General features: G+C 37.9%; 2 protein-coding genes across 24 annotated transcripts in view; one reads left to right on the top strand and one right to left on the bottom strand.

Moving 5' to 3' along the window:
- The window catches only part of BAZ2B (bromodomain adjacent to zinc finger domain 2B), a 386,914-nt gene that overhangs the window by 267,386 nt on the left and 91,883 nt on the right, over positions 1-27,645 (bottom strand). The gene's annotated exons all lie outside the window — the stretch shown is intronic.
- On the top strand, positions 1,581-3,357 carry LOC109547488 (Golgi-associated RAB2 interactor protein 4). Its single transcript, XM_033860133.2, has 2 exons — positions 1,581-2,625; positions 2,657-3,357. The coding sequence occupies exons 1-2, from the start codon at positions 1,581-1,583 to the stop codon at positions 3,355-3,357; spliced, it is 1,746 nt and encodes a 581-aa protein (XP_033716024.1).

Below are 27,645 nucleotides of genomic sequence, written 5' to 3'. Positions count from 1 at the left end.
AGCATAACATCAAACTGGAGATAAGAGAGTTGGCAGCAAGGGCCTTTCTCAGAACTTTCAAGTCACAATTTAGAAATCACTTGTTCTGTGACTAGCTCTGTGGGAGTGGCAATGAGGCGGGATGTCTAATGGTACATGCTCCGCACAGGTGTCAAGGCTTCCAAACCACTTCTGCCTGGTAGGGAGGTTACTACAGGACGGCATCTGGCAGGCTCTTGGAATCAAAGCTTACATCTCAGGCTACTCATCCCCCATTTCACTGGGGGAGGACATGTCATAAGAATAACTAGGTTTCCACACACAGGCTGTTTGCACAAGCATAAAGGAAGGGAGGATCTGAGTGATCCCCTGGATAATTTAATCCCCACGTCAGCCCAACTGCTGTCTTGGGTTCTCTCCATAACATATATACACACATAAAATTAATTACACAACTTCTAATAATGCACCAAATAGGTCCTCTTAAAGGTAGTTAAATCAGTCCAGTTTGAAAACATTTGGCTGGGCCAAGCTTTCTTTGTGAGGCTAAGTACTGTAGTGGTTCAGAACAAAGGCTTTAGAATCAGGTAGACCTACATTCAAATAGTGCCTCTGCTACCATTAGCTCTGGGAATTTAAACAGGAGATACAACCTCAATTTCTTCACCTATAAACTGGGAACAGTAGTTAACAGTACCAAACTCAGTGCATTCTCACCACCATATGTGAAGAATGCAGCATGGTGCCTAGGAGAAGCAATTTTTAATGTGATTATTAAAAATCACCGTCGTCAACGTTTACTGAGATTTTATGAAAGGACAGACTAAGGATCGCAACTGCCAACTCTACGTTATTCGATACAATTAAACCATGAGCTTAAATGGTTCAAATTTATCCCATCATCTTACATTCCTACAGATTTCATCCAGTAGCTGAATTTGGGGGAGGAAAAGAAAAAGGACCCACACAAAACTTTCCCAGTTGAAGACATTTTTATTTCGGTACGCACCTGAGTCCCTGGCAGGACAGGCCTGTCCTCCGCGGGAGGACATGTTCTCCCCCTCCTTTGGGAGAGGATGGGGGCCCTGCCCTGAGGGGGCAGCTGGGGGATGAGGCAAAGGGCTATGTGACAGTGATAGGTCACAATGAGGCAAAGGGCTATGCGACAGTGATAGGTCACAAAGGGCCCAGAGGATAAATAGGCTGTGCCAGGGGGTTAGGCTGAGAAAGTGGTTACTTCTCTCACTAGGACTGAAGTTCACCACACCCTCTTGGGGAGATAAAAACCCAGAAGCAGAAGTGAGGGGAGGCAGAGGGGGAGCCTACCATACCCTCTCTACACACTTGAAGAGATTCAGCCTGGGGTCCAGGCGCCCTACAGCGTCCCCACTGTGATCATCTGTGCCCCTACCCACACCCCTGACTCTGGGAGACCCTGAGGCAAAGCTGGGGGCCTGTGGGGCGGGCTTGGAAGACCTGCCGTAGGGCCGCCTGTGTGTGACTTACGAGCACCGCAGCTCGCTCTTCTGCCAGTGAGGCCGAGGGAGGGAAGAGCCAGGGGCCCACCTTAACCGCGCTGCCTGTCGTGATCAAAGGCAGCCATGAGTGGGGACTCTCTGCTCCCGTATCACACGGCCCAGAGCAGCACCGGGGTGGGCCTGTTCAACACCACCACGGGGAAGCTGCAGCAGCAACTGCGCAATGGCGAATATGACATCTTCAAGTACGCACCGATATTCGAGAGCGACTTTATCCAGATCACGAAGAGGGGAGACCTGATTGACGTGCACAACTGTGTCTGCATGGTGACCGTGGGCATCACATCCAGCAGCCCCGTCCTCCCACTCCCAGACACCATGCTGCTGGCCCGATGGGCCACCGACTGTGAAGAGCACGCTGAGCACAGCCAGGCCGCCAAGGGCAAGAGCCACGAGCCTGCAAAGACCTTAGAGCTCACCAGGCTCCTTCCCTTGACGTTCGTGAGCATCTCCACTCACAATCGCGAGAAACAACAGCTGCGCGTGAAGTTTGCCACTGGCCGCTCCTGGTACCTGCAGCTGTGTGCCCCTCCGGACGCACAGGAAGACCTCTTCACCTCTTGGGAAGAGCTGATTTACCTCCTGCGACCACCAGTGGAGAGTTACAGCCGCACCTATGCCGTTCCAGCCTGGGACATGATCGGCCTGCCTGTGTTCGAGGAGGAGGACGACGGCAGGAGCCCAGCAGTGGAGGATTTCCAAGGAAAGTGGGATCAGGACCAGGTGAGCATCTGCAGCCTCCACACGTGCTCTGAGCTGTCCGGGGCCACGTCTGCCGCTTTTGCTGGCGGGGAGGGGATCCAACTGGACTCCCACAAGCCCGACACCATGCCCGATGTGGCCACTGCAAAAGCAAAACCTACAGTGCTTGACAAAGCGTCAGCATCGCGGGCAACGACAAAGGTGGAGACAGCAGGGGTGGCAGGAGGCACCGCAGCGGGTGCTTTGAGCGTGGCAGTGATCAAGTCTCCTGCCCCTGAAGAGCAGAGCATGGCCACAGCAGCCACAGCCAGCAACGGTCCAGGAGGAAGCAAAACCAACATAGCCACTGGGGGCACTGCCAGAACATCCCTGAGGAGCAGGAAAACGGTGCTGCGAAAAATTCAGGGTATGCTTGGCAGGTGCCGCGAACTATTCAGGGTATGCTTCCAGCACGTCCACCAGTCTCTCCCCAGAGGCCGGCGTGACTGTGGTCGGAGCAGAACCTACCGGCAAGACTGCTGAAGGAAGAGCCAACGAGGAGGACGAGGGGACCCTCATCTCAACCTTGCCACAGGAAGGCAAAGTGAGTGAACAGGATGGCAGCTCACAGAGGGTGTCCCAGGCCCGCAAGGGAAGAAAGGAGAGAAGGGAGCACTGGGGAGAGGACAGAGCTCTTACGAGCCCCTCGCTCTGCAGTTCAGTGGAAAGCCACCACAAGGCAGCAGGGAACAAGACCATCCAGAAAGCAGCTGGCCCGTGCTCAGGCGGCCGCAGAGCCACTAGAGATGACCAAAAGGACAAAGGCCATGGCAGCCCGGGGGGCAGCGAGCAGGGCACTGCTCACAAAGACATCAGCCGTGCTCCCATCACCAACGAGTCCAGGATCTCGCACAAATCGGGCAGGAGCTTATCTACAGCGAGTTCAGGTCCCACCACCGAGAGACTCAGCAGGATCAGCTCTTTCTTCAGGAACGTCAGAGCCAGCCTTACTACAAAGACAGTGGCCTCCTCACGCGATAAATATGTGAGCATCATGGCGAAGCCAGTGGAAGGGACCCGAATGGAGGCCATCGTAGAGACAGCAGAGAGTGGCCAGGGGCTGGAGATCACTGGAGGTGTGACATCTGAGACCGTGTAGCCAGTGACCGTTGAAGCCCATCAATAGTACCTAGAGCTGGGAGCTGCAAAGGGGACCAGGGCTCAGGGAAATACCCCTGGAGAGCCCATTTCAGCTTCCTTACTGCAATTTAAATAAAAAACCAAACAATCTGAGAATGCATGGTGTCTTGTCGGAATTTCTAGTTCCTGAAGCCCAGCCATAGCCTCACAGTGGATTCTGTGATGTCAGCTGTGCCACAGTCTGAGACCCAGTGTCCAGACAAGGGCAGCCCCACCTCACACACATGCTCAGCGCCAACAGCAGTGCTGCATCTGGCCTCCACTCCTTTCTGGCTTGCCCCCCAGGGCCATGGCTCAAAGTCAGACTATGGTCTGGGAAGCTCTCCTTCACTATCCCCCTATTCTTTTTATAAACGCTTATTTCCCCTGAAGGTCTGTAAACATAGCAAGAACAGGACTCATGTCCCCTCGGGCTATTCAGTGGACAGAAGTATTAGCTAGCAATCAGAACCGCAAGCACTCTCATCTAGACTTAGCCGTTCCCTGCCCAGGTATTAGCTTGCAATCAGAACCGCAAGTATTAGCTAGTGTGCCATCGTAAGCATACCACTCGATGACATTTCACAAGATAAGCAACCCCACGAAACTAGCACCTGGCGAAGAATCAGAACATCACTGCAACTCTGGAAGTGCCCCCCTGCAGTCACTCAAGGGTAACCACTACCCTAGCTTCCAACACCATAGATGAATGTTGTTTGCTTTTTCAACTTTACATACTGGAATCACATAGTATGTACTCTTTGACTCTGGTTTCTTTCCCTTAACATTATATTTATGAGGTTTGTGCATGACTTTCCTGGCGATCGTCCATTTATTTTCACTGCTATACAGTATTCCATTGTGTGATGATACTACAACTTATTCTGTTATTGATTTAAGCTATTATCAGTTTTGGGCTATTAAAAGTAGTGCTATTATGAACATTTATATACAGATCTGCTGGTAAAAATATACATAAACTTCTGTTCGGCATATACATAGGAATGGAATTGAATATATGCATATGTTCAGCTTCTGATTATACTGCCAAGCTATTTTCCTTCCAAAATGACTGTGGAAATAATAATTCCCACCAGGAATGTATTAAAGTCCTGGTTGTTCCACATCCTTGCCAACATTTGATACTGTTTAGCTCTTTCCTTTTAGCCATTCAGGTGGGATATAGTGACTTTTCTCCCTTTTTCATGATAAAAATATACTTAAAAATATATAATTGGGCTTCCCTGGTGGCGCAGTGGTTGAGAGTCCGCCTGCCGATGCAGGGGACGCGGGTTCGTGGCCCGGTCCGGGAAGATCCCACATGCCGCGGAGCATGGGCCCGTGAGCCATGGCCGCTGAGCCTGCGCGTCCGGAGCCTGTGCTCCGCAACGGGAGAGGCCACAACAGTGAGAGGCCCGCGTACCGCAAAAAAAAAAAAAAAAAAAAGTAATGCATTAAATATGCTATGGTCTGAGTGTTTGTGTCACCACCCCTTCCAAATTTATATTGAAATCCTAACCCCAATGTGATGGTATTAAGAGGGAGGGCCTCTGGGAGATAATTAGTGTAACCAGCCCAAACTGACCCTATCCTGTTTCTAGAAGGATAACTGAGTTGTTTTTTAAGAGACTACAGAACAAAACCACCAATCATGCAGCTGAAGCATGTGCAGAGGAGAAAATTTGACCTCAAATACACCTGGAACCAAAGTTTATTCCCCCGCTCCATGGAACCAAAGGACCGGGACATGACCGGAACGAGAACACCAGAACCCATTCAGAAGCAAAGGGTCCATCGTCCAGGAAGATGTGATGTTGAAGCCCCTTTATCATAAATGGCCAGGTTCCAAAGCTCTCCAAGTGGAAGATCCACATACCAACCCTACCAGCTAACTCATAAAAGCTTGACCGAACCCTAGATCTTAGAGACAGATTTGAGCCTTGCCAGCTCACATCACAATAAAGCTTCTTCTTTTCTCAAAAGCCTGTACCATAGTACTGGCTACTATGTGAATCAGGCAGTGACCCCTTGCTAGCTAACATTAGGACATGAGGACAGAGCCCTTATGAATGAGATTAGTGCCGATATAAAAAAAGGCCCCAAAGAGCTCCCTTGCTCCCCCAACCACATGAGGACACAGCAAAACAAGATGGCCATGGTCTATGGAACCAGGAAGCAGGCTGTCACCGGACTTGGAATCTGCCAGCGCCCTGATCTTGATCTCACAGCCTCCAGAACTGTGAGAAATAAATTTCTGTGGTTTACAAGCCACCCAGTCTATGGTATTCTGTTACATCAGGCTAAACGGACTAAGACAGAATATAATACTAGTAATAAAGTCACAAGAGACAACATGAAAATGCCAAAGCTGATGCTTCTGCTCCAAGTTATCAGCCACATTATGAGGAAAAAACAAGGATGACCTCAGCTAAAAATAACTATGAGTTTAACAATACATCATTTGAAATATAGATATCTACTATTGTTAACAACTACCCCCCTACATGTTCAATGCACTTTGAGAAACTGGTTAATAATATAAAGTCTTCATCATTAGCAAAATATTTTAGGATCCTATTTATATCATCTTTATTTCATTTTATTTTCATTTATATTCATTAGTACATCATATATCCTACATACTATATTAGAATATTATTAGATTTATGTAGTTCATTAAAAATGTACATATATTGGTGATCTATGCTCCAAAAAATTTTAACTGATAGGGAAGCACAATCAAAAATAGTTCAGAACAAGACCATTAATATAGAAGACTGGAGGCTAAAAATCATGTAGTCTAAGAAGAATTAAGAATGAACCAGATTTAAAGACAATACCCTAACAAAGGTCACCCAGCAAGAAGCAATTACAGTTGACCCTCAGTATCTACAGGTTTCATATCTGCAGGTTCCATATCTGCAGGTTCCACATTCACAGATTCAACCAACCGAGGATCAAAAAATCGTTGGAAAAAAAATTCCAGAGAGTTCCAAAAAGCAAAACTTGAATTTGCCCCAAATCCAGAAACTATTTACATAGCCGTTATGTTGTATTTACAACTATTTACATAGCATTTACATAGTATTAGGTATTATAAGTAATCTAGAGAAGATTTAAAGTATACAGGCATCCGATTTTAACCAGTGAGAACACCGAGACCCAGAGAGTCGAGATAACTGGCTGGAGATCATCCCATAATGATACATCACAATCTTCACACTGATAGGGGAGATGTTTGATGCTGTCACTGGAAACCTTCCACAATCCCTCCCAGAACTAGCCTTCCCGGGATTCATAAACATCAGTTAACTCCCAAGAAAGGACACAATATGCAGAGATGTCCTAACTCAGTATATTTTTTAAAAGTGATACATTTGGCTTGGGCTTATCTTAATGGCTAGTAGGAGAATCATGGGGAAGGAAATCAACCAGTTTTGGTATTCTGTGCCCCAACTCAAAAATAAAATAGGTGTTATTTTAAAGTCAAAATATATATATATATATATATATATATATATATATATATATATATATACACACACATACATACAGGAGGATGTGCCTAGGTTATATGCAAATACTATGCAATTTTATATAAGGGTCATGAGCATCCACAGACTTTGGTATCCACAGGGGTCCTGGAAACAACGCCCAACCTAGGGACTACTGTTTTGTTAATCAACCACTCAAAGGAAAACCAAGTAAAAGTTCTCCAAAACTAAACAAAAAATAAATCTATAAGATAGATTCAATATAAGAATTAAAATTTTTAAAGGCAACAACCAGAGGAAGGAAACTTTAATTTAGGTTTCTAAAGCAAAAAATTCCAAAAGGTATGCTATTTCTTAATTACAAAAAAACGGGGAAAAAAATGAAGGAAGCAAACTTCTAGCAATCTCTAATAATTCCTATTCCCAATATGGACATTATCAGATTTATCTACATTTCAAGAGGAAAACAAAAAATGCAAAGAAGCACGTTTTAAAAGCTGCTAACTAGCCTTAAAACATGACATTTTACATTTTAAAATATAACTTTTTTTTTTTTTTGGCCACGCCATGTGGCTGGCAGGATCCTAGTTCCCCGACCAGGGATCGAAGCTGATCCTGGAAGTGAAAGCGCTGAGTCCTAACCACTGGACCGCCAGGGAACTTCCTAAAATTTAACTATTTTAAAACATTTATTTCTTGACATGATAAACAAATAACAGTCCGGTTAAATTTAATAATATTTTAATACCTTCTTACAGAGTTTAAGATCTGTATTTATTTTTCAAGGTTCACTTAAATAACATGTAAAAAAAATTTTGACCACAGGAGGCTAACATCAAAATAATATCAAAACTCATCCCCTAGAAAAACATGTATTATTTTAATACCTACAAATGAAAAGCACATTATAAACATTTTAATGTATAATAATATGGAAATGGAAAGTGATCTAACCATTTCACAAGAATGAAAATCTCTTTCCCAAGCTATTAGAAAAGCTCTTTCATCATAGTGTAGCTTTCTAGGCAAGTGAAGAAGTCTGAAGCAAAGGAGTTAAGTTGTCGGCTTTTTTTTCCCTCCCTGTGGGAGCCTGTGGGTGGGTGGGGGTGTGAGGGCCTCTCGGGGCTCAGCATGGACCCAGCCCTGTGCCCCCTCCACCCCGAGCCCCTGCACACGAGCACTGCGCTGGTCAGCGTCTGCCCAGGTGGGCAGCAGCCTCACCTTGGCCTTCTTCACATGCTCCACGGACTCAGCATATGTTCCTAGGGGCTGGTGCCGAACACCTGCACAGGGCGGGCAGGTTTGAGGGGCCAGGTACCGCTGAAGCAGGGCTGACTATCGTCCTGGGGGCCTCATGGGGTTGGGGGAGCACACACAGGTGATGAATAAAGGTGTCTGTCTATCGGTTAGTCCTTTCTACTTTTTTTAAGGCCTCCTAGTCAACAGGCCTTATGTCGCCTGCTTATTTCTATTAAAACAAGAATAGGAATGGGACACAACAACTACAGGTGATGAGTTAGAATGCACATTAATTTCAGTTACTGGCCATCTTAAAAGTTCCCTAGTCTGCTTCTGTTTCTATGGTAACAAAGGTAGAATCAGGAAGCAGAAGCAAATACTTTAACAGTTAAATAGTGAGAGTCAAGTATTGAATGGCATATACAGTAATTTCATTTTAAGAAAATCTAAAATGTAAAAAGGAAGAAGGGAATCATATTTCATACAATCTTAAAGACTCAAAAGGAGGAGCCTACCAGTCCAGTATTTTTCCCTTGATTGTTTTAATTGAGAATTATTTACATTTTACTTTTAACTTTTCTAAAAATTTGATTCCACTCCCACCATGGGTGGCCACAAAAACAAAACAAAAACCTAGAATCACCAAGTGTCCTGATTCACTTTCTAGAACAAAATTCACAGTACTAGATTTAAGGCTTTTAAATATGATACCATATTTTGTGATCCTAAATAGAACGTGATTTTAAGATTTTTCTTTGAAATAGTGATCCTAATATGACTTTTTAAGTGAAGCAAAGCAGCTATCTTTAAGAATGAAAATAAACCTTCTGTTAGTACGGATATGAACCTTTCCTGTACACACACACACACACACACACACACACACACACACACACACACACACACACACACACACACACACACACACACACACCTTATACCAGTGAAATATATACAATGTGTTTAGAATGGAAATTTCTTCAGTATATTTTCTAAGTATTTCTGGGATCATCTTAAGTTTGTGAGTATTCAAAATCATGACTTTATTAGAATTTTTAAACTGTTTATTCTTTTCCAAATTGCTTTATGTTCAAACTTTTCTTCTTCCTCTCTCAAAACACTGTCACTGCAAAGAGTCTCTGTCTCTTGTCTCTCATCACTCACTCTGGGGGCAGCAACCTGCCATGTCAGAAGCAGCACTATGGAAATGACCATGTGACAAAGAACTGAGGCCTCCTGCCAAAGCCAACAAGGAACTGAGGTCGGCCAGTAACCTGTGAGCTTGGCAGCAGATCCGCCAGCCACAGCTGAGACTTGAGATGACTGCCGTCCCTACAGACTTGACAGCCACCTCGTGAGAAAACCCAAGCTAAAACCACCTAAATTAATCCCAGATTCCTGACCCCCAGAAACTGAAATAAATATTTGTTGTTTTAAGCTGCTAAACCTAGAAATTTTTTGCTAAACAGAATTAGATAATCAATAAAGTATCTTATTCATCTTTTTATTTTCTCCCATCCCAACTCTAAGAGTTCCTTGACTTTAGTAAATACTTGACAAATATATCACAAAGTAAAGCACTAAAATATAATGCAGTTTGGCCAAAACTCCTACCAAATGGGCTTGCCCTACTGCTAAGGGAAACAGAAAAATTGTAAGCCCCCATCTCCTTGTGACAAATGAAATAATTTTTTTAATGTTCATTTATAAAACATATGATACCCTCACCTGTAAACATCAGAAAACAAAGAGTATGTCCAAAAGCTATATTTCAACCCTATCTACAACTGTTCTGCACAGTGAATATTCAAATGTTGGCCAAATTTTTGCATCTCATCTTTATCTATAGACAATCTGAACTATACCTTTAGTTCTGCACATCCAAATCTCACCTCTCTTGTAATAATGTTCCTAAGAGGAAAAATGGTGGAAGACTTACCAAAGGCAAAGAAAGATTGCTGATATCCTATCTAGGACATCTTACCTAGTTATCTGTGCCTTTCGTTGTCTTTTTTTTTTGGTGGTAAAATATATATAACATACCATTTACCACTGTAATAATTTTTAAATGTACATTTCAGTGGTATTAAGTACATTCATATAGTGCAGTACCACCACTATCCATTTCCAGGCCTTTCATTGTCTTTAAACCAAATTTCTCAGAGAATAAAAAAACTGAACTTCTAATATTTTAAATGTGCATTACAAAACAAATTTTAAAAATAATAAAAACAAAGTCAGGACCTTTTAAGAACCCAAGTTTGCATAATTAAGGAAAATCTTTGGTAAACAGATTAATAAATTTTATTTAAATAAAAGTTATGTCTTTAACCCAATAAGCTAAAATTAATCCCATACAGGGTTTATAATTTTGAAAATTTTCTATGTTCTAATAAATAGGATCATTATTCTAGCAAAATTTTTCTTCAACAGTAACTATTTTGTAGCATGGCAGCTTGAAGGTAATTTCAAAATCTTTAGGTAACCTAAAGCCTTGGACTGATACTAAATTGAGTTAACTAAATGATGATTATTAGAGTCCTAGGAAAAAATCTAAGTAAGATAAAATACTGAAACATTAATTACTAAGCATAGTTTTAAGTTTATATACTTTTGCTTCTTATTTTAATATTGACAGGCTATAGTTCTGGGTCATGTTAATGAAAGTGTCAATTTTTGCCTCTTTAAGGTTTAAAGGCATTTATATGGCTATAAAAAGTTGTCTTGTGTGTGATCAAGAGCTCTGCTAGTCTGCTAAAATGCTGGTGTGTGGCAGACAGTTCTCAATTACCCACCTCTAACTTTTCTCTGTGAAACAGAAATTAATTTAGCTAAAAGGTACAATCAATATGAGCAGTGGAGGCTACCTTAGGAGCAACAGTGACAGAGAAGTACAACTGAGTATGTGCATTTATTTGTCCAAAAAAAAAAAAGTGTTTCATCCCAAAGAAGGGATTCTTGGGCTTTTTTGGGTCTCCAGACCCCATTCCACTCTTAGAAATTATTGAGGACTCCAAAGAGCTTTTATTTTATATGGATTATAGCTATTGATGTTTACCATATTGGAAATTAAAACCGAGGTATTATTTTAAATACTTATTTACTGATACATTTGAAAATAGCAATGATTAATGTATTGCACAATAATACAAATAACATCTTAGTATTGTTACAAATATTGTTTTGACCTCACAGATCCCCTTAGAGAGAACCACTAACCTCTAAGGGGATCTTAGTGAAGTGTCTGTTTATTCCAGAACATGAAAGAAAATAAAGAAGGACCTAACTTGGAAAGTGAATTTTGTTTGCCTTGATTTATAACAGCCAATTCTGAAAAGAAGCTATGAAACATTTTAAATTTTAGCAAATTTCATTCAATGTTGATGGGCTTGCTTCCTTGAGGTACTGATTAATACCTTTATCTTCAATATGAAAGGCTATTCCATACCTTCTGTGCAGTGTGCGCAAAGAGTAGAAATGCTGTGTCCTACCAGAATAATTTTCTGTGCTTTATGCTCACATTTTTATTTCCTTGATTATCTAAAGAAAAAAAAAGTAATTAAGGTTCTTCCTCACTTATGAATCAGCAAACATATTATCTTCTATGTTTATTTTTAATGTTACTTTGATTAAATAACCAAATATTATTTCTCAGGTACCCACGATTCTATTTTTATCAAGCCCCGAATCTTCTAACAACTCTCAATTTTGCATTTTCCTAATCATATCCTAAATATAGACTATATAAAACTTTTTACAATATTTTATACTAACCTATCTTTGAGATTTCCCAGAGTGCCTCAAGAAAGCCAAAAAGACTTGTTGCTTCACCTTATAAAAACAGAGGTGTTAGAAAGAATTAGGTTTGTTTTATATGTTACTATTCTAAGAGTCACATGGGAAAAATTGTCAAATCAAAAAAGACACCTATCCTTTCCTAGGTTAAGTCTGTATAGGTAACATGTTATTAATGTAAATATTTCAGAAATTTTGTGGTGTGAGAAGTCCCTGGAGATGTGTCAATGCCCTCACTGTCCATTATATTTTTACCCTCAGGGGAAATGCTGATCAAAACTTTTATGACATATTTACATACCATACCCCAATAGAGAATTTTACTCTCTTCCATTTTCATATTATGAATTAGAGTAACAAATTAACCACAGCCATTAAGTCTCTGTTTTCCACAGAGAGCTTTTGTTTTACTTTGATGTTTTCTTGAAAGCTCTGCCTATAAGCTATAAGCGAGAGTTTGTGTCTTCAACAAAAAACTTTCAGAGTTTGTGGAAAGAATTGTGCCAGGTAGTTGTAACTATTAACACTTCAAAGAATAAAATATCGGTAAGGCTTTTTGGTGATATCTCTCGAACAACTTTCAGACCATCTTTGGACTAAGTAAAAATTTCCAGGACTCTTTTTAGTCTAGAAGCAGAAACGTACATAACAACAGACAGCTAACCCAAGCTCCAGAGAAACAACAACAAAAACTACACACATAGTACTGAATGAACTGACTATAGAAAGTTAATTTGACTGGAATATTGTTGACAATGTTTTAGTGTTCTGTTTTCTTTCTTCTTAAGCTATCTATAACCACAACACTTTAGTAAACTCTGCTTTTGTAAACTAAAATGAAGCTTTAAAAATATTATCTGACTCTTTCTAACCCTTAGAATTCAGAAACTCTTTAGTGAATCACCCTTTCATGGCAGTAGAGATATCTGCACAGATACAGTTAAGAATCTGTCCTCCTTTTTATTAGGATATAATTGGACAAATCTATTAAGCAACCCAAGTTTTGTTACCTAGAGTATCACATTTGAGAACAATGCTCATTTAAACAGGTATTTGTAAGAAACTAAGGTTGGCTTTACTTAAGGATCCAATGCCTAGAGAGCCCTTGCAGGAAACCTGGCCTGGTCCCTGGCTTACAAGGCTCAGCCTTACATGTGATAAGGAAGATCACTTGCTGGCAGGCTAGGAACCTTAAGAAATTTGAGGGATATTTAAGGATTCTTCTGTAGGTGAAATCTGGTAGTGTCCTGGGCTTGCTTTCCTAGCCTGAGGAAAGCAAATAACAGTAGCTTTTAAATGTCCTAGCTGAGATTCCCTATGGGAAGTTACAGTCAAGTTAATGTTGTAGCCTTAATAGTTGTACAGTAGTGTATAGGCTCTAGGTTTGCAAAAGCCAACTCAAGGAGGCCTACATGGTTAACTCTTTTTGCACCTGTGAAAATAACCAGCCATACCTTACAATGAGACCAGCTGTTTGGGGATTACTGCTATCACATCACTCCAAAACTCTTGCCAAAACCACTCCTTCTAAACAATTCAAACATAAATACCATACCTCAATATATTTAGGAACCTATGATTATCGGTAACAATGAAGGATATACAAATTAAAATGAAATTATTCCCATTAAGAATACAATGAAAAAAATTCTCAAAGTCCAGCAGCAGTAGTTTAAAATGGTATACCTTTTCTGAGGAGAATTTTTTGGATATGTGAAACGAGCTTTAAAATCTGAATAAGATAGCATCCATTCACATAATCACTGCCAAAAATCCACCAAAAAGGACCAAAATTAGTGAGGGAAATGCCATTATTCAAGAAGCCAGGGAAAATACCAACATTATAAAAAGATTTTTATTTTATACATATATGCCCCAAGAATACAAGGTGTAGATTTTAGGAAATAAGTGAGAATATTCTGAAATACCCTAAATCGTAACTTGCAGAATTAAAGTTTAGGGACACGAAAGGCCTATAGGAGAAGTGGGAATCACAGAACTTGGGACCCATGTTCACCCAGCAGAAAAACATCATGGGCTACGTTTTGGCCTCATTGTTTTCATTTTCCTCAACCAGTCATTAGGGTTGAAAAGGAGCCATTTTTTTGCAGGTAATGATCAAGTCTGACTAGGCAGACGTAAGTAAGCACTGACTCACCATAAAAAACTCATAAACCACAGTATTAGAGTGGCCATTCTCCTCTTCCTGCTGCCCCCTCCCACGGCCCCATTCACAGGTCGGCCAGGATGAAGCAGTAGAACTGCTAAAATCAAAGGCTGACCCTCAAACATAGGATCACAGGTACACCCACAACACAGATCTCAAGAGATTCAGAGAAAAAGTTCCAGGGGAAAACATATCTGAATTTTATTTTCTGTTGCTCAGGTCACCTTGTTGCTTATCAAAGGCCATCAATATCTAAACCTCTAGCACAAAACAGAAAACAAAAACCAACCAACCAACTTAAACAACACTAAGGTAAATGGAGAAGGTCATCAAGAATTACCAAGCTTCTCATGCATTTACATAAAATTAAACTTCCTTTCTGAATTTTTTAAGTCTTAATAAAATGGAAATAAATGGATACTTGCTTAATGTGATTTTCATAAACACATATAACAAACCGAAAGCCACCAAAAAAAGCGCCAAAACTAGTGAGGGAAATGCCATCATTAAAGAAGCTAATAGACGATGATACAGTATTTGAAGCATTTCCAAAATCAGGAAAAAATAAGGATGCTCAATGTTAACACTGCTTTGTAGGTACTGACCAACTTTATTCTTTACACAGAAAAATAAAGTTATAAGTACTAGGATAAAAGGCAGCAAAGTTATCTTTATTTGCATAATATAATTATATATCTAGAAAATCCTAGAGAATCTAGTAAAAAATTATTAGAAACAATAAGAGAGTTTTGGGGAAAAAAAGCTGGGAATCCACACCTCACTTCTTTCACTTGAATAGAGTCCATCTATAATAAAATTCAAGAGTAAAGCAAGATTAACCTCGAAGCCATAAACAAAAAGAGTAAAACATTTGTCTTCTAAGTATTTATATTTCTTCCTATATTGAAAACAGCAATCTTGGAAGAAAAATTCCACCATAAATATCAGAAAAGGGAAGAAGGAAGGAGAAGAGGAAAGGAAGAGGAGGATAAAAAAAGAAAAAAAAAAAGATAACCTAGCAGTGGTGTGCTGGAGCTTACTCATAATAGCTCACAAGAGCCAACTGTTAAATTTTCAGGAATGTTGTGACCCAATTGTTAAACATAGTCATTATTAAAAGTTAAATTACATAAACTTACCATTCAATAAATTATATTAAAAATAAGGTAATAAACACTTAAAACTGATCACTCCCTAATTACCTCACTTATTTTATTACATTTTATTATTGCCTATGCTGTTGACATCATTTACGTCTACTTTACCAGTTTGGTGTAAATACTATATAATGGTTGTATGACTACACATCTCATATCTGTTCAGTGGTATTAAGTTGTTGGATTGAAATAGACCATGTTTGGAGTATTACACCAAAGGAAACAACACACACTACAAATCAGGGCTCCCTCCACCAGACATACAAGCCAGTTGTTAACATTTACCAGAATACCAGAATACCGCTGCGTATATGTAAAATATTCATATGCTTTGACACAGCAATTCAATCTCCAGGAATGTATCATAAGGAAATAAATTAGAATATGCAAAAAGGCTTAGTGATGTTTGATGTAATATTATTCCATTATATATTGTAACATATGCTAACCAAAAGCAATTTAAATGTCCCAAACTTAGATAGTTGAATCAATTATGATATGCTGTTTAAAAATATTTAATGATATGAGAAAATGCTCATAATATAATCCAAAAAGAAAATAAAGTGTAAAAAGCAGAATGCAAAACTACATATAACATTGCTATTTTGTAAAATATATATGTGTATATTGACATATACATATATACATGCATACATAGAAAAAAGATTGGAAATTAAAACTTTGTTTTATTAAAAAACAGCAAAAAGCCATTTCTGGTTGAAGAATTTCTGATATTTGGAATCTGAACTCTCTGAAATTTCTTTCCACCAAAGCTGCAATCTCACTGGTGTATACATCCACAGATTTTCCAATTCCCCCTAATTACAGAAGTACTCCTCCTCCTAGTTAATGTCAATCAGTCTAACATGGGTCTGGAACCTGTTTCTTCTAATTTCTCAAAGAATTTCTGAATCATATTCCCTGCCGCTATATCTTTATTTTCATTATTAAGAAAGTCATCTTCAAGCCCACATTTCCTTCCTGAACACTTCCCAATCTATTTTTCTTTTCCTTTACAAGAAAGAAAGAAAACCTATCTAAACTCCATGTTTCTATTTCTTCATCTTTAGTCCAAACCATTCCACTGAAACTATTATTGCCAAGGTCACCAGTGTTCTTATTGCTTAATCCAATGGGTTTTTTTGGTTCTTTCTTAGTTGATATCACAAAAGTATTTCACTCCATGCCCACTCCCCTCATTTACACCTTTTAGAGGGGGAGGTTCATCACACTAACTTGCTGTTTCATTTATGAACACTTTCGTTTCACTAAATAAACTGCAACATAAAATAAATTTAAAAAGCAAATAATAGAATTTTGGATATTTGAAAGTTTTATGTTAATACTTTTCTGTGTTTTTCAAAACTGAGAGTATTTTTTAGTAAAAAATATACTTTTAATTTTAAGAAAAGTCATGTTGTACTTCTGAAACTAATATAATGTTATATGTCAATCATACCTCAATTATTTTTTTAGAGTGCTCTTTTTTTTAAAAAAAATATTTATTTATTTATTTATTTGGCTATGCCAGGTCTTAGTTGCAGCACACTGGATCTTCTTTTGCCACGTGCGGGATCTTCCTTGCAGCATGCAGGATCTTTTAGTTGCAGCATGCAGGATCTTTAGCTGTGGCATGAGAACCCTTAGTTGTGGCATGTGGGATCTAGTTCCCTGACCAGGGATCAAACCCAGGCCCCCTTCACTGGGAGCACAAAATCTTAGCCACTGGACCACCAAGGAAGCCCCTATACCTCAATTTTTTTTAAAGTTAGAAAATAAACAATAAAATGAATATAAAAAAAGAAAAATCAAAGGGCAATGAACATGATTAATTGTAAGAAGAAATAACCGGCAAGCTGTAGAGCTGCATTTACAATTTATTTTTATCATAAACAAGCAAACCGCTCAAATATAATATTAGAATTTATTTTTAAAGGTCCAAGTTATATTCTCAAATAGTCTTAATTCAGGTATCTAATAAGAAATAGAATTATTTACCAGGATAACAACCTTACCTGATCAATGAAAATTTATTTTTAATATGTTCAGAACTATCTAATAAAATTAATATTTTTTAGAAAGAGTCCTTTTACAAGAGGTAGAAAAAAATAATAAAAAATTGACAATGCTTTAAAAAGCTGACGTTTAGTTATCTAGTTTAACATTCCTTATAGCAGAGATTTTGAGGAAATGTAGTATAGATAATAAGTACTGATGGGAAGTTGGGCCTTAATATGGGCATTAAAAGACAGTTTTCCTAGCAAAAAGGAATGGGGAAGACTTAAATGCCAAAAATAAAATACAGAACTAGTGGTTACCAGTAGAGAGAGGGGGTCAGGCAAGATAGGGGTATCAGATTAAGAGATACAAACTACTATGTATAAAATAAATAAACAACAAGGATATATTGTACAGCACAGGGAAATATAGCTATTATTTTGTAATAGCTTTAGATGGAGTATTATCGATACAAATATTGAATCACTATGTTGTACATCTGAAACTAATATAGTATTGTAAATCAACAATAGTTCAATAAAAAAAAAATTTTTTTTATCCTGAGGAAAAAGAACAAAGTTGGAAGCATAACCATTCCAGACTTCAGACAATACTACAAAGCTACACTAATCAAAACAGTGTGGTATTAGCACAAAAAACAGACATATGGATCAGTGGAACAGAACAGAGAGTCCAGAAATAAACCCATACACCTACAGTCAATTAATCTAAGACAAAGGAGGCAAGAATATACAATGGGGAAAAAAAGACAGTCTCTTCAGCAAGTGGTGTTGTGAAAGCTAGACAGCTCCATGTAAATCAATGAAATTAGAACACTTCTTCACACCCTCACACCATATACAAAAATCAACTCAAAATGGTTTAAAGACCTAAATGTAAGACACCATAGAACTCCTAGAAGAGAACATAGGCAAAACATTCTCTGACATAAACTGTAGCAATGTCAGTGCTGATTCTGACTGATTCTTAGGTCAGTCTCCCAAGGCAATAGAAATAAAAGCAAAAATAAACAAATGGGACCTAACCAAACTTAAAAGCTTTTGCACAAAAAAGGAAATCCTAAACAAAACAAAAAGACACCCTACAGATTGGGAGAAAATATTCACAAACCATGCCACCGACAAGGGCTTAATTTCCAAAATACTGTACAAACAACTCATACAACTCAAGATCACACACACAAACAACCCAATCAAAATATGGGCAGAAGACCTAAATAGACATTTCTCCAAAGAAGACATACAGATGGTCAAGAGGCACACGAAAAGATGCTCAACATCACTAATTATTAGAGAAATGCAAATCAAAACTACAATGAGGTATCATCACTTCACACTGGTCAGAATGGCCATCATCAAAAAGCCTACAAATAATAAATGCTGGAGGTGGTATAGAGAAAAGGGAACCCTCCTACACTGTTGCTTGGAATGTAAATTGGTACAGCCACTGTGGAAAACAGTCTGGAGGTTCCTTAAAAAACTAAAAATAGAGTTACCACAGGATCCAGCAACCCCACTCCTGGGCATATAGCTGGAAAAGATGAAAACTCTTAATTCAAAAAGATACATGCACTTCAATATTCACAGCAGCACTATTTGCAATAGCCAAGATGTGGAAGCAACTCAAGTGCTCATTAACAGACTATTGGTTTAAGAAGATGTAGTTTGTATATAGAATGGAATATTACTCAGCCATAAAAAAGAAGAAAATATTGCCATTTGCAGCAACATGGATGGACCTACAGAATATCATATTAAGTGAAGTAAGTCAGACAGAGAAAGACAAATATGATATGAAACCACTTATATGTGGAATCTTAAAAATAATACAAATGAATCTATATGTAAAACAGAAATAGGTTCACAGACATAGAAAACAAACTATGGTTACCGAAGAGGAAAGGGAGTCGGGGGAGGGATAAATTAGAAGTATGGGAATAACAGATACAAACTACTATATATAAAATAGATAAGCAACAAAGATTTACTGTATGGCCCAGGGAACTATATTCAATATCTTCTAATAACCTATAATGGAAAATAATCTGAAAAAAAAAAAAAATATATATATATATATATATATATAACTGAATCACTGTGCTGTACACCTGAAACTAACAAAATGCTATACATCAACTATACTTCAATTTAAAAAGAAAACTCTGCTTCTCTTCAATCTAAAGATTTATACCTTCATTGAGAAAAATTAGTCCTCCAAAATTTATTTTTTTAAATAAATAAATAAGATAAAAATATGAGAAGTGACTATAAAAATTCTGCCAAGGGGGCTTCCCTGGTGGCGCAGTGGTTGAGAGTCGCCTGCCGATGCAGGGGACACGGGTTCGTGCCCCGGTCCAGGATGATCCCACATGCCGCAGAGCGGCTGGGCCCGTGAGCCATGGCGGCTGAGCCTGCTCGTCCGGAGCCTGTGCTCTGCAACGGGAGAGGCCACAACAGAGAGAGGTCCGCGTACCGTAAAAAAAAAAAAAAAAAAAAAAAAAGGAAATAAAATGTTTTTTAAAATCTAAAGAACTGACAATTTAATATTTCACATTTCTGTAAATTAAAACATTATTATAAAGCCAAATAATTATAGTAAATATAATTAAAACATACCATTAATATTTAGAAGAATTTATAGTTTATCATAAACATACTAAGATCTCAGTGCAATAACAGGTAAATGTCAAAGACTAACTACAGAAGAGAAATACAACAGGTTAAGACACTGAAAAATGGTCACTCTAATTATTCACAGAAATGCAGATTAAATAAGATACATTTTTGGGAGTTCCCTGGTGGTCCAGTGGTTATGACTCCGCGCTTTCACTGCCGAGGGTCTGGGTTCAATCCCTGGTCAGGGAACTAAGATCCTGCAAGCCGTGTGGCATGGTCAAAGAAATAAAATAAAAAATAAGGTACAGTTTTTTGCAATGCAATTGGCAAGGGCTAAAAATAATGAATATACCCAATCCAATGAAAGTGGGGTAAATAGGTAAAGTTATGTATTGCTACTGAGATATAAAATCATACAATCCTTGCAAAAGCCAAATTCACAATACATAGATTAAGAGTTTTAAAATATTCCTAGCACTTGACCCAGCAATTGCATTTCTGGGAATTCATGTTATGAAATAACGTCAAACAACAACAAATAAAAGCATTATGAATAAAAAATGTTCATTGAAGCATTATTTATAAAGGTAGGAAGGAAAGAATCTATTTGCACAACAATGTATTCCACCATTAGCACTCAACTGGGGCACAAAGGGAAGAATCTGATAATCTTGTGGGGAGGTAGACAGTTGGGAAGATTTCACAAAAGTAACTCTTCAGAAGGATATTAGAAAATAAGCAGATTCTATCAAGCAAGAAGAAAGAAAATAATCATTGCATATAGGGAAGATCATATGCAAAATCATGGAGTCATGAAAGTCTACGCTCAGGGATCCATAACATACGGTATGTTGCCTCCTATCTCCCAGTGGCTTTCAGAAAGTGATGTCTGGCAGTGGTATAAATACATACAGAGCTATAAACATAAATGCAAATGAAAAATATTAGGCTAACTGGATGTGATTATTCATCTATACATAATGTGATATACCAGGAGGGAAGTAGAGGGGTTTTAAAAAGCAGATGAGAGTTTGTCTTAAGCTAAACTCATCATGAGATTGTATGATGTATTAGAAAAAATATCTAACCACTGGTGAGCGGTAAGCCACAGTCAATCTCTCTAGTTTTCACTTTCATCGTCTGAAAAGGAGGAAATAAGCGTTCAACTACATCAAATTATTGTTATGGTCATATGAAATTAATTTAAATGTAAGGTAATACAATCTCCTACCTCCCCCAACTAGCCCAACCCCATTCCTTTAAATTATGTACCTCATATCAATCCTTCTGCCCATTCACATTGCTATTAGTCTAGTCATTATCACCTAACATTGGAATTTCTGTAATAAATTACTGATCTTTCTTTTAATAGCCTCTTCTTTCTACAGAGTTAACAGATTTCTTCCAATACAGTTAACAGATTTCTTCCAAATCTATCTTTCTAAAACAACATTTTAATCATGTCACACCTCTGCTTGAAAATCTATTAGCTAACCCAACCCGCTTTCTAACTTTATCTCCCATGATTTTCAAACAAATTTTAGCTAGGTAGGTTTCCCTCCATCCTCTCCTTTGTTCAGGTTGCTGTTCTAAGCTAAAATATCTACTACTTCCTTCAAAGCCCAACTGAAAAAAAAAAAAAAAAAAGCCCAACTGAAGTTTCACCATCTCCCTGAACCCTTTTAAATCCAAAGCAATTTTTTTTTAACATTTTGGGGACAGGAATACTTAAGCATATAAACTATCTCAAACCATGCAACCTTCATATACAGTAGAAACTCATCTTACTGGTGGATTGGGGAGTGTGGTAGGTTCTATTCAGTAGGTTGTATTAAAATATAATAAAAAATATCACCTTAAATCAACCATACTCCAATATTATTACAATTTTAAATATATATCATTGACATGGACCACACTGAAGACAGATTATACTGTTCCTCATAAGTCCAACACAGCCAGTTTTACCACCACCAATAAAGCAGATGCAATTTATGTAACTGAGCTCAGGATACCCATAGCTAGCCTGCATTTAGAAGCTATGATGATATACAAAAAACATTTATATTAAGACATAAGAGCCACATTTACTGCAAGATGCCCCACTGTGAGAGTTACTCAGGAACAGAGAGCACCGGACATGTATCCCACTTGGAGCATAAGTTCACTAAGTCAATGATGGCTATTGAAATTGTTTTTCGGGACTTCCCTGGTGGCGCAGTGGTTAAGAATCCGCCTGCCAATGCAGGGAACACGGGTTCAATCCCTGGTCCGGGAAGAGCTCACACGCCACAGAGCAACTAAGCCCCAGCACCACAACTACTGAAGCCCGCACGCCTAGAGCCGGTGCTCCACAAGAGAAGCCACTGCAATGAAAAGCCTGCACACCGCAACTGAAGAGTAGCCCCTGCTCACCACAACTAGAGAAAACCTGCGCACAGCAATGAAGACCCAATGCAGCCAAAAATTAATTAATTAATTTTAAAAAGAAATTGTTTTTCCTTTCCTACCCCAAACTTTTTTCCTGACATAAATAATTGAATATCTAATACAAAAATCACAAAAGATGAGACTTTCTGTACATCCTTTCTATGTAAATTATTAACTCCTTGAGCATATTATAGACGATGCATTTTATTTCTGGGCACCTTGAACTGTTTCTAGTTATTAAAAAATAGATGCTGACCCGTTTCTCGTTCGCAATTTAACTAACAATTTATTTAACTAATCACTGCTGCCTAATACAGAACTATTAACATATCACAACAGTACTAAACATGAGGAACTAGTTAAGTGATTGTTTCCATGGGTGGCTACAGGATTATTTTTTGCTCACTTGTGAAGCGCTAGGATTACAAATACAGAAAAAAAACATTCATTTTTACCCAGGCCCATATACTTAATTTAGTTGTATCTCTGGACTTCAGCTGCAACATATCAGATGCTCCCTCCTAAGAATAAAATATTTGCAATAAATTGCCAAAAATGACCTATTTCACAAACGGTGTTTCACATTAAAATGAAAAAGGTCAAATTCAAGGTACTATGTCATAGAAAAACACTTCATTTAAAACAAAAACAGGGAAATTCGGGTCACATTCTCTTTAGCTCTTCCCCTCCTCCCCCCAGCATGCCTTGCTCCTCCCCTCCCATTTCACACTTAGTACAAAAGCATTTACATATTCTTTAAACCAATTCTTCTCTTTTATGAGTTTTGGCAAGTACATCTCCTTCTGGAGAGGGAAGGGGAAGGAGCTTTTACCTAACTGGCCAAAGTTATTACATGTTCTCTTCCTGGACAAACTATCTCACTGTTTACACAGCCCTTCCCTAACCCGTCAACTTCCTACTTCAAAATCCCAAGGTATGATTATAGATAAGAGTTATTTTCTCAACAACTGCTAAAAATATTAATAAGAACGCACAGGAATTTTAATGCTAAGGTACTTAGACCAGAATGAAGAAAATCTTGATACTTTCCAAGCGGATTAAATTATGTAATAGTGCTACACTCCTCTTGACTCCATTTAAAAGCCTTCTTTAAAACTGTCTCCTCTTTTTGTTGTTGTTACTGCCTACCCTCAACATTTCCTTTAGCTCTGCGGTACCCTTCTTTTAAAATAGATTTGACCCACAATCTCTGTTACTGTTGCCTTGCAGACCCTATTTCTTTCATTATGCTACACTAATAACCCATAAAAGGAGAAATACATTATCCTGTGACTTACAGGCTGCCTCCCTAATTTTTTCAGATGCACAAGATAGGCTTTGCTCCTTCTTACATCACCGTAATGTTTTTTTTGTTAACAATGACCCTTTTCCCAAGGAAGTCCAGAAGTTACGTTTCAACAACCATGTCATCATGGAAACCAGAAAAGATAATAAGTATGGCTTCTCTCTAAACTCAGATACTAGATAGCCTTCTATTTCCACTCATTTTCACATTTCATTTACTCAAAACTCATCATCATCAAGATTAAGAAATGATTACATAAAAGTTTTAAGGTTTTCTTCTAACACATCCCTTCAGGTAAATGTTCATCACAATATTGCAAATAAGGAAAATGAATAAGCTTCATTATCTTAGTACAGCAACAATGAAGTATGGAAAAGTCTAATCAATGAAAATTATGACACTTTCTTGTACATTTGTCTTTGAATTTTTTTAAATCTTTCCTTTTCATATTTTCTATTCTTCGTGGAATTTCTATTATAAGTGAAATTCAGTACTGATGTAATTTAAAGTAAGGGCTTATACATTCGGTTGCTTTTTGTCCTTATGGATATTCCCATTATTGACAGTGCAGCCAGTATGTCTGTCTGTCTTCATTCATCCAAAGGAACTAAAAGAAGTAAAAGTGTTTGAGTCAGAAGACATCAAACCCCCTTGGAAAGCTAGTTCGTCATCATCAAATCTAAAAAAAGGGAAACAGAGGTGATGTCCTCTTTGCTCAATGTTCTTAGTAGGTATGACCGTGCATTAGGTTTCAAGAAAAAACATTTATAGAAGCATAGGAATATAATGAGGGAGAAGAAAGTGGTTCTGGTTAATCTTACGTTAAGCACAATATTTGAATAACTCTGACCAGAAAGGGCAGTTTTGTCAGTTATAACCTGGCTTCCACAAACAACAATCCTATCATTGAAATGGATGATTTGAAACTGATCAACCCACCTTCTCCAGAGAAAGCCAAGCAGCAGACTTTTAAAGCAATGGAGGAAAAGTAGGACCCCATAACATTTTCTCTTCCTTCTGGGGTGACCTCAAAAAGGCTGCATAACCACTCCAGATGCTCAGTAGATCTAGCCTGAATTAATTTGTTCTAGAGGGGGCTCAGGCTGTCCTATTTTAGTTGCATTCTTTCTTCCAGATCTCTGAATATTCAGTTTATTCATTCTTCTTGGTCTAATTCAAAGCTGCCTAAACCAAAGAGCCTTTTCTAATGATTCCGAACAAAAGTCATCTCTCGCCTACTCTGAGCTTTCACAAACTTTTTTCCACGAGTATGCCTGAAGACAGCATTCAGTACAAACTTGATGAATGCAGGTAGCTGCCCTCCTTTTCCCCTATTATTAGTGCTAGAACAATAAAAGTGTATCAAATACCTGTGGTTCTCCTGTAGTTGTGGTTATTGAGTCAATTCAGTTTTCAAGTACTGGCTAAATTTTCTACTGTTTTGTTGGGTTACTAATATTTTAAAAATTGAATCCATTAACTCACTTTTCTTTTTATCTAAATATAATTATCTGTTATAATGAGAACCAGAAAAGGTAGACAAATAAAATCCTAAACCTTCATTTTGGTGAAAATCTAAGGACTTCTCTCCATCTGATCTACCAAGAACTGGGGGAAGAAGCAAAACTAGACTCATTTGAAATTTACTTCCTTTTATTTCCTCAGCTTATTCTGTGTTAAGATGCTAAAGAGCAGGGAAATAACTGAAAGGCCAATCGTCAAAAGGGAGAGAAAAAAAGGGCATAGAATAATTCACAAAATGACTAATGCAACCTCCAATAATGGCAAATTAACTATATATATATATATATAAGTTATTGCAAAACTAAAACATTGTCCTTTAATAACCTTTGAATTTATTATTTAAAAAAAGTACAGCCTACTGTCAGCTGGATTAAATTTGGCCATATATTCTGTGATATTACCAACATATCCAGCCATTTGTGAAGCCAAGAAACAGTAAAATGCACTCTTAGGACTGGTACTCAACCTTGAAGTGCTGAAAGCTACTTCATCATCTAGTGTAGGGACAAACACATGCATGCACATGTGAACCTAACACTATGCTGTGTGGAAAGCTTGATATAATCACCACACCACTGTAAATCACTCAGGCATCCACTTACTTTAACATACACAAATCAAGGCAGAGCTCCCTGTGATTCCTACCAGAATATCTGAAATCACATTTAACATTTTCTCCTCCTACTCTTCTCACTTGGGATAAGTGATTTTCTTTTCAGTGTGAAAACTTGGGATGTAGTGGTTTTCTCCTCTTTTCAGTCACTACTAGGCAGCACAACATGCAGGACACTATTATAGCTGGACTAGCTTACACATGTCATTTCAATACTGTAACTGTATAGCTGTGCTTTATATTCCAGAAGTGACCCAAAAAGCAGAAGAGACTCCTCATTAGATTCCTTCTAAAAATTCTGAATAGCTTTATAGTTTTAGGATTAGCATTATTCTAATCCAATTGTAATGTCTTGTTGATTTTCCTTTCTATCTTGCCTTATACCACTCAAAATTAAAAGTACTGTCATTTTACTATATATTAGATGAAACTGTTTTACACGCTAATTAATCACAATTTATTGTTTGTGTTGTTTCTTAAAACTATACATAACTAGTAAAATATAATTAACAATATTTTCATATCAAAGATAATTTGATTATTCATCTATGGACAAAATCATAAAACATATTTTCCAAAAATTACAATGGTTGTACCATCTAGGTTGGTTTTGGGCCAAGATGAGACATATAATGAGTAATACATTATTGACCTTTTACATTTGGTTCCTTCAAAGCTTCTTCATTTTATTCAGCATTTAGTTTAAATATTTAAAATTGAAGCTGTTCTATGTTGCAAACACAGCTAAAATGAAGAGCTTCTGTAGCAGCAGTGACCAGATTTTAAATGCAGGTAGATCAATAAAAAAAAAAAAAAAAAAAAATCCACCAAGCACAGGCTCCATGTGTGAGTGGAATGGTTTATAATAGCTTGCAAATGACTATGTGCTTGCTGTAACCAGCTGTTCTTAAATTATGAATATGCAACCAATTCATGTTAAAGCCAAATCCCAGCACTATTTCTACAGAGAAATCCCAGTAGTTTTGCTTGTTCTACATGTTAGCTCTGTTAAGGATACAAATAGCAGTAAGCTTCTGAACAAATAGGACCAAACTATTGGCATTTCATGCACTGGGTCCATTATCACAGCAGGGGATGTCAATCATTGGTACATTCCTATAACAGCTCAGGCAATATAACAATGATCTCGTATGAAAAAAAATCAAAATCTCTGCAGCAAACTCAAAGTCCTTCTGACAACCTAATGCTTTCTTACTTCGGCCAATCAGATTGTCAGACCTGACCTACTAGAAGACTTGCATCAAGCTTGAAACATTTAAAAACATCAATCATAAAAACAAAGACAGGACACTGAATTATACAGTATTAACCTCCAGGGTTTGCATACAAAGACCTTAGATTTATTTATGTCCCAGCGAGTTAAGAGCTTCAGGACACCGTTCTTTACACCAAACTGACTGCCAATTTGATGAACCTCTCTGCCCTCAGCAGGAGTGCACCGTCTTTGATTAATGAGTGCACGCTTGTGGAAAAGTGTTAAGAGGAGAAAACAGAGGAAAAACACACAATTATGTCTACACATAGCTGAAGTACAATAATTATCTTCAAACAAAATGCTCCTTTTTCCTTACATACACATGCATACGTGTGCATACATAAAGTTAGTAAAGGTTCTGATCTATGTATTACCTTCATTATTACTGTTATCACTAACATTTAATTTTTATTTGAAAGGCATTAAAAAAACCAAAGTACAAGCCAAATGTCATAAATTATAAAAACAACTTTTCAAAGCATTAATTTATTTCTAAAAACACCTTATCTTACATAGTAAATTCTAAATATGTGGGATAAAAACTGTACTTACTTTCACCTCATATTCTTATAAGAGCTAGTCATTTAAAAAGCTCAAGTTTAACTTAAAATATCAGTTCTCTTAGATATTTTA

This window comes from Tursiops truncatus, chromosome 7, assembly GCF_011762595.2.
Source record: "Tursiops truncatus isolate mTurTru1 chromosome 7, mTurTru1.mat.Y, whole genome shotgun sequence".
NCBI lineage: Eukaryota > Metazoa > Chordata > Mammalia > Artiodactyla > Delphinidae > Tursiops > Tursiops truncatus.
Note: the sequence above shows the minus strand (reverse complement) of the source record. Positions and strands in the feature narration are given on the sequence as shown.

Bases quoted from the DNA above. Each gene is read 5' to 3' on its own strand.
- LOC109547488 (XM_033860133.2), top strand. From the start codon at position 1,581: ATGAGTGGGGACTCTCTGCTCCCGTATCACACGGCCCAGAGCAGCACC. The intron at 2,626-2,656 runs GTATGCTTGGCA...CGAACTATTCAG, and splicing joins GGTGCTGCGAAAAATTCAGG to GGTATGCTTCCAGCACGTCC.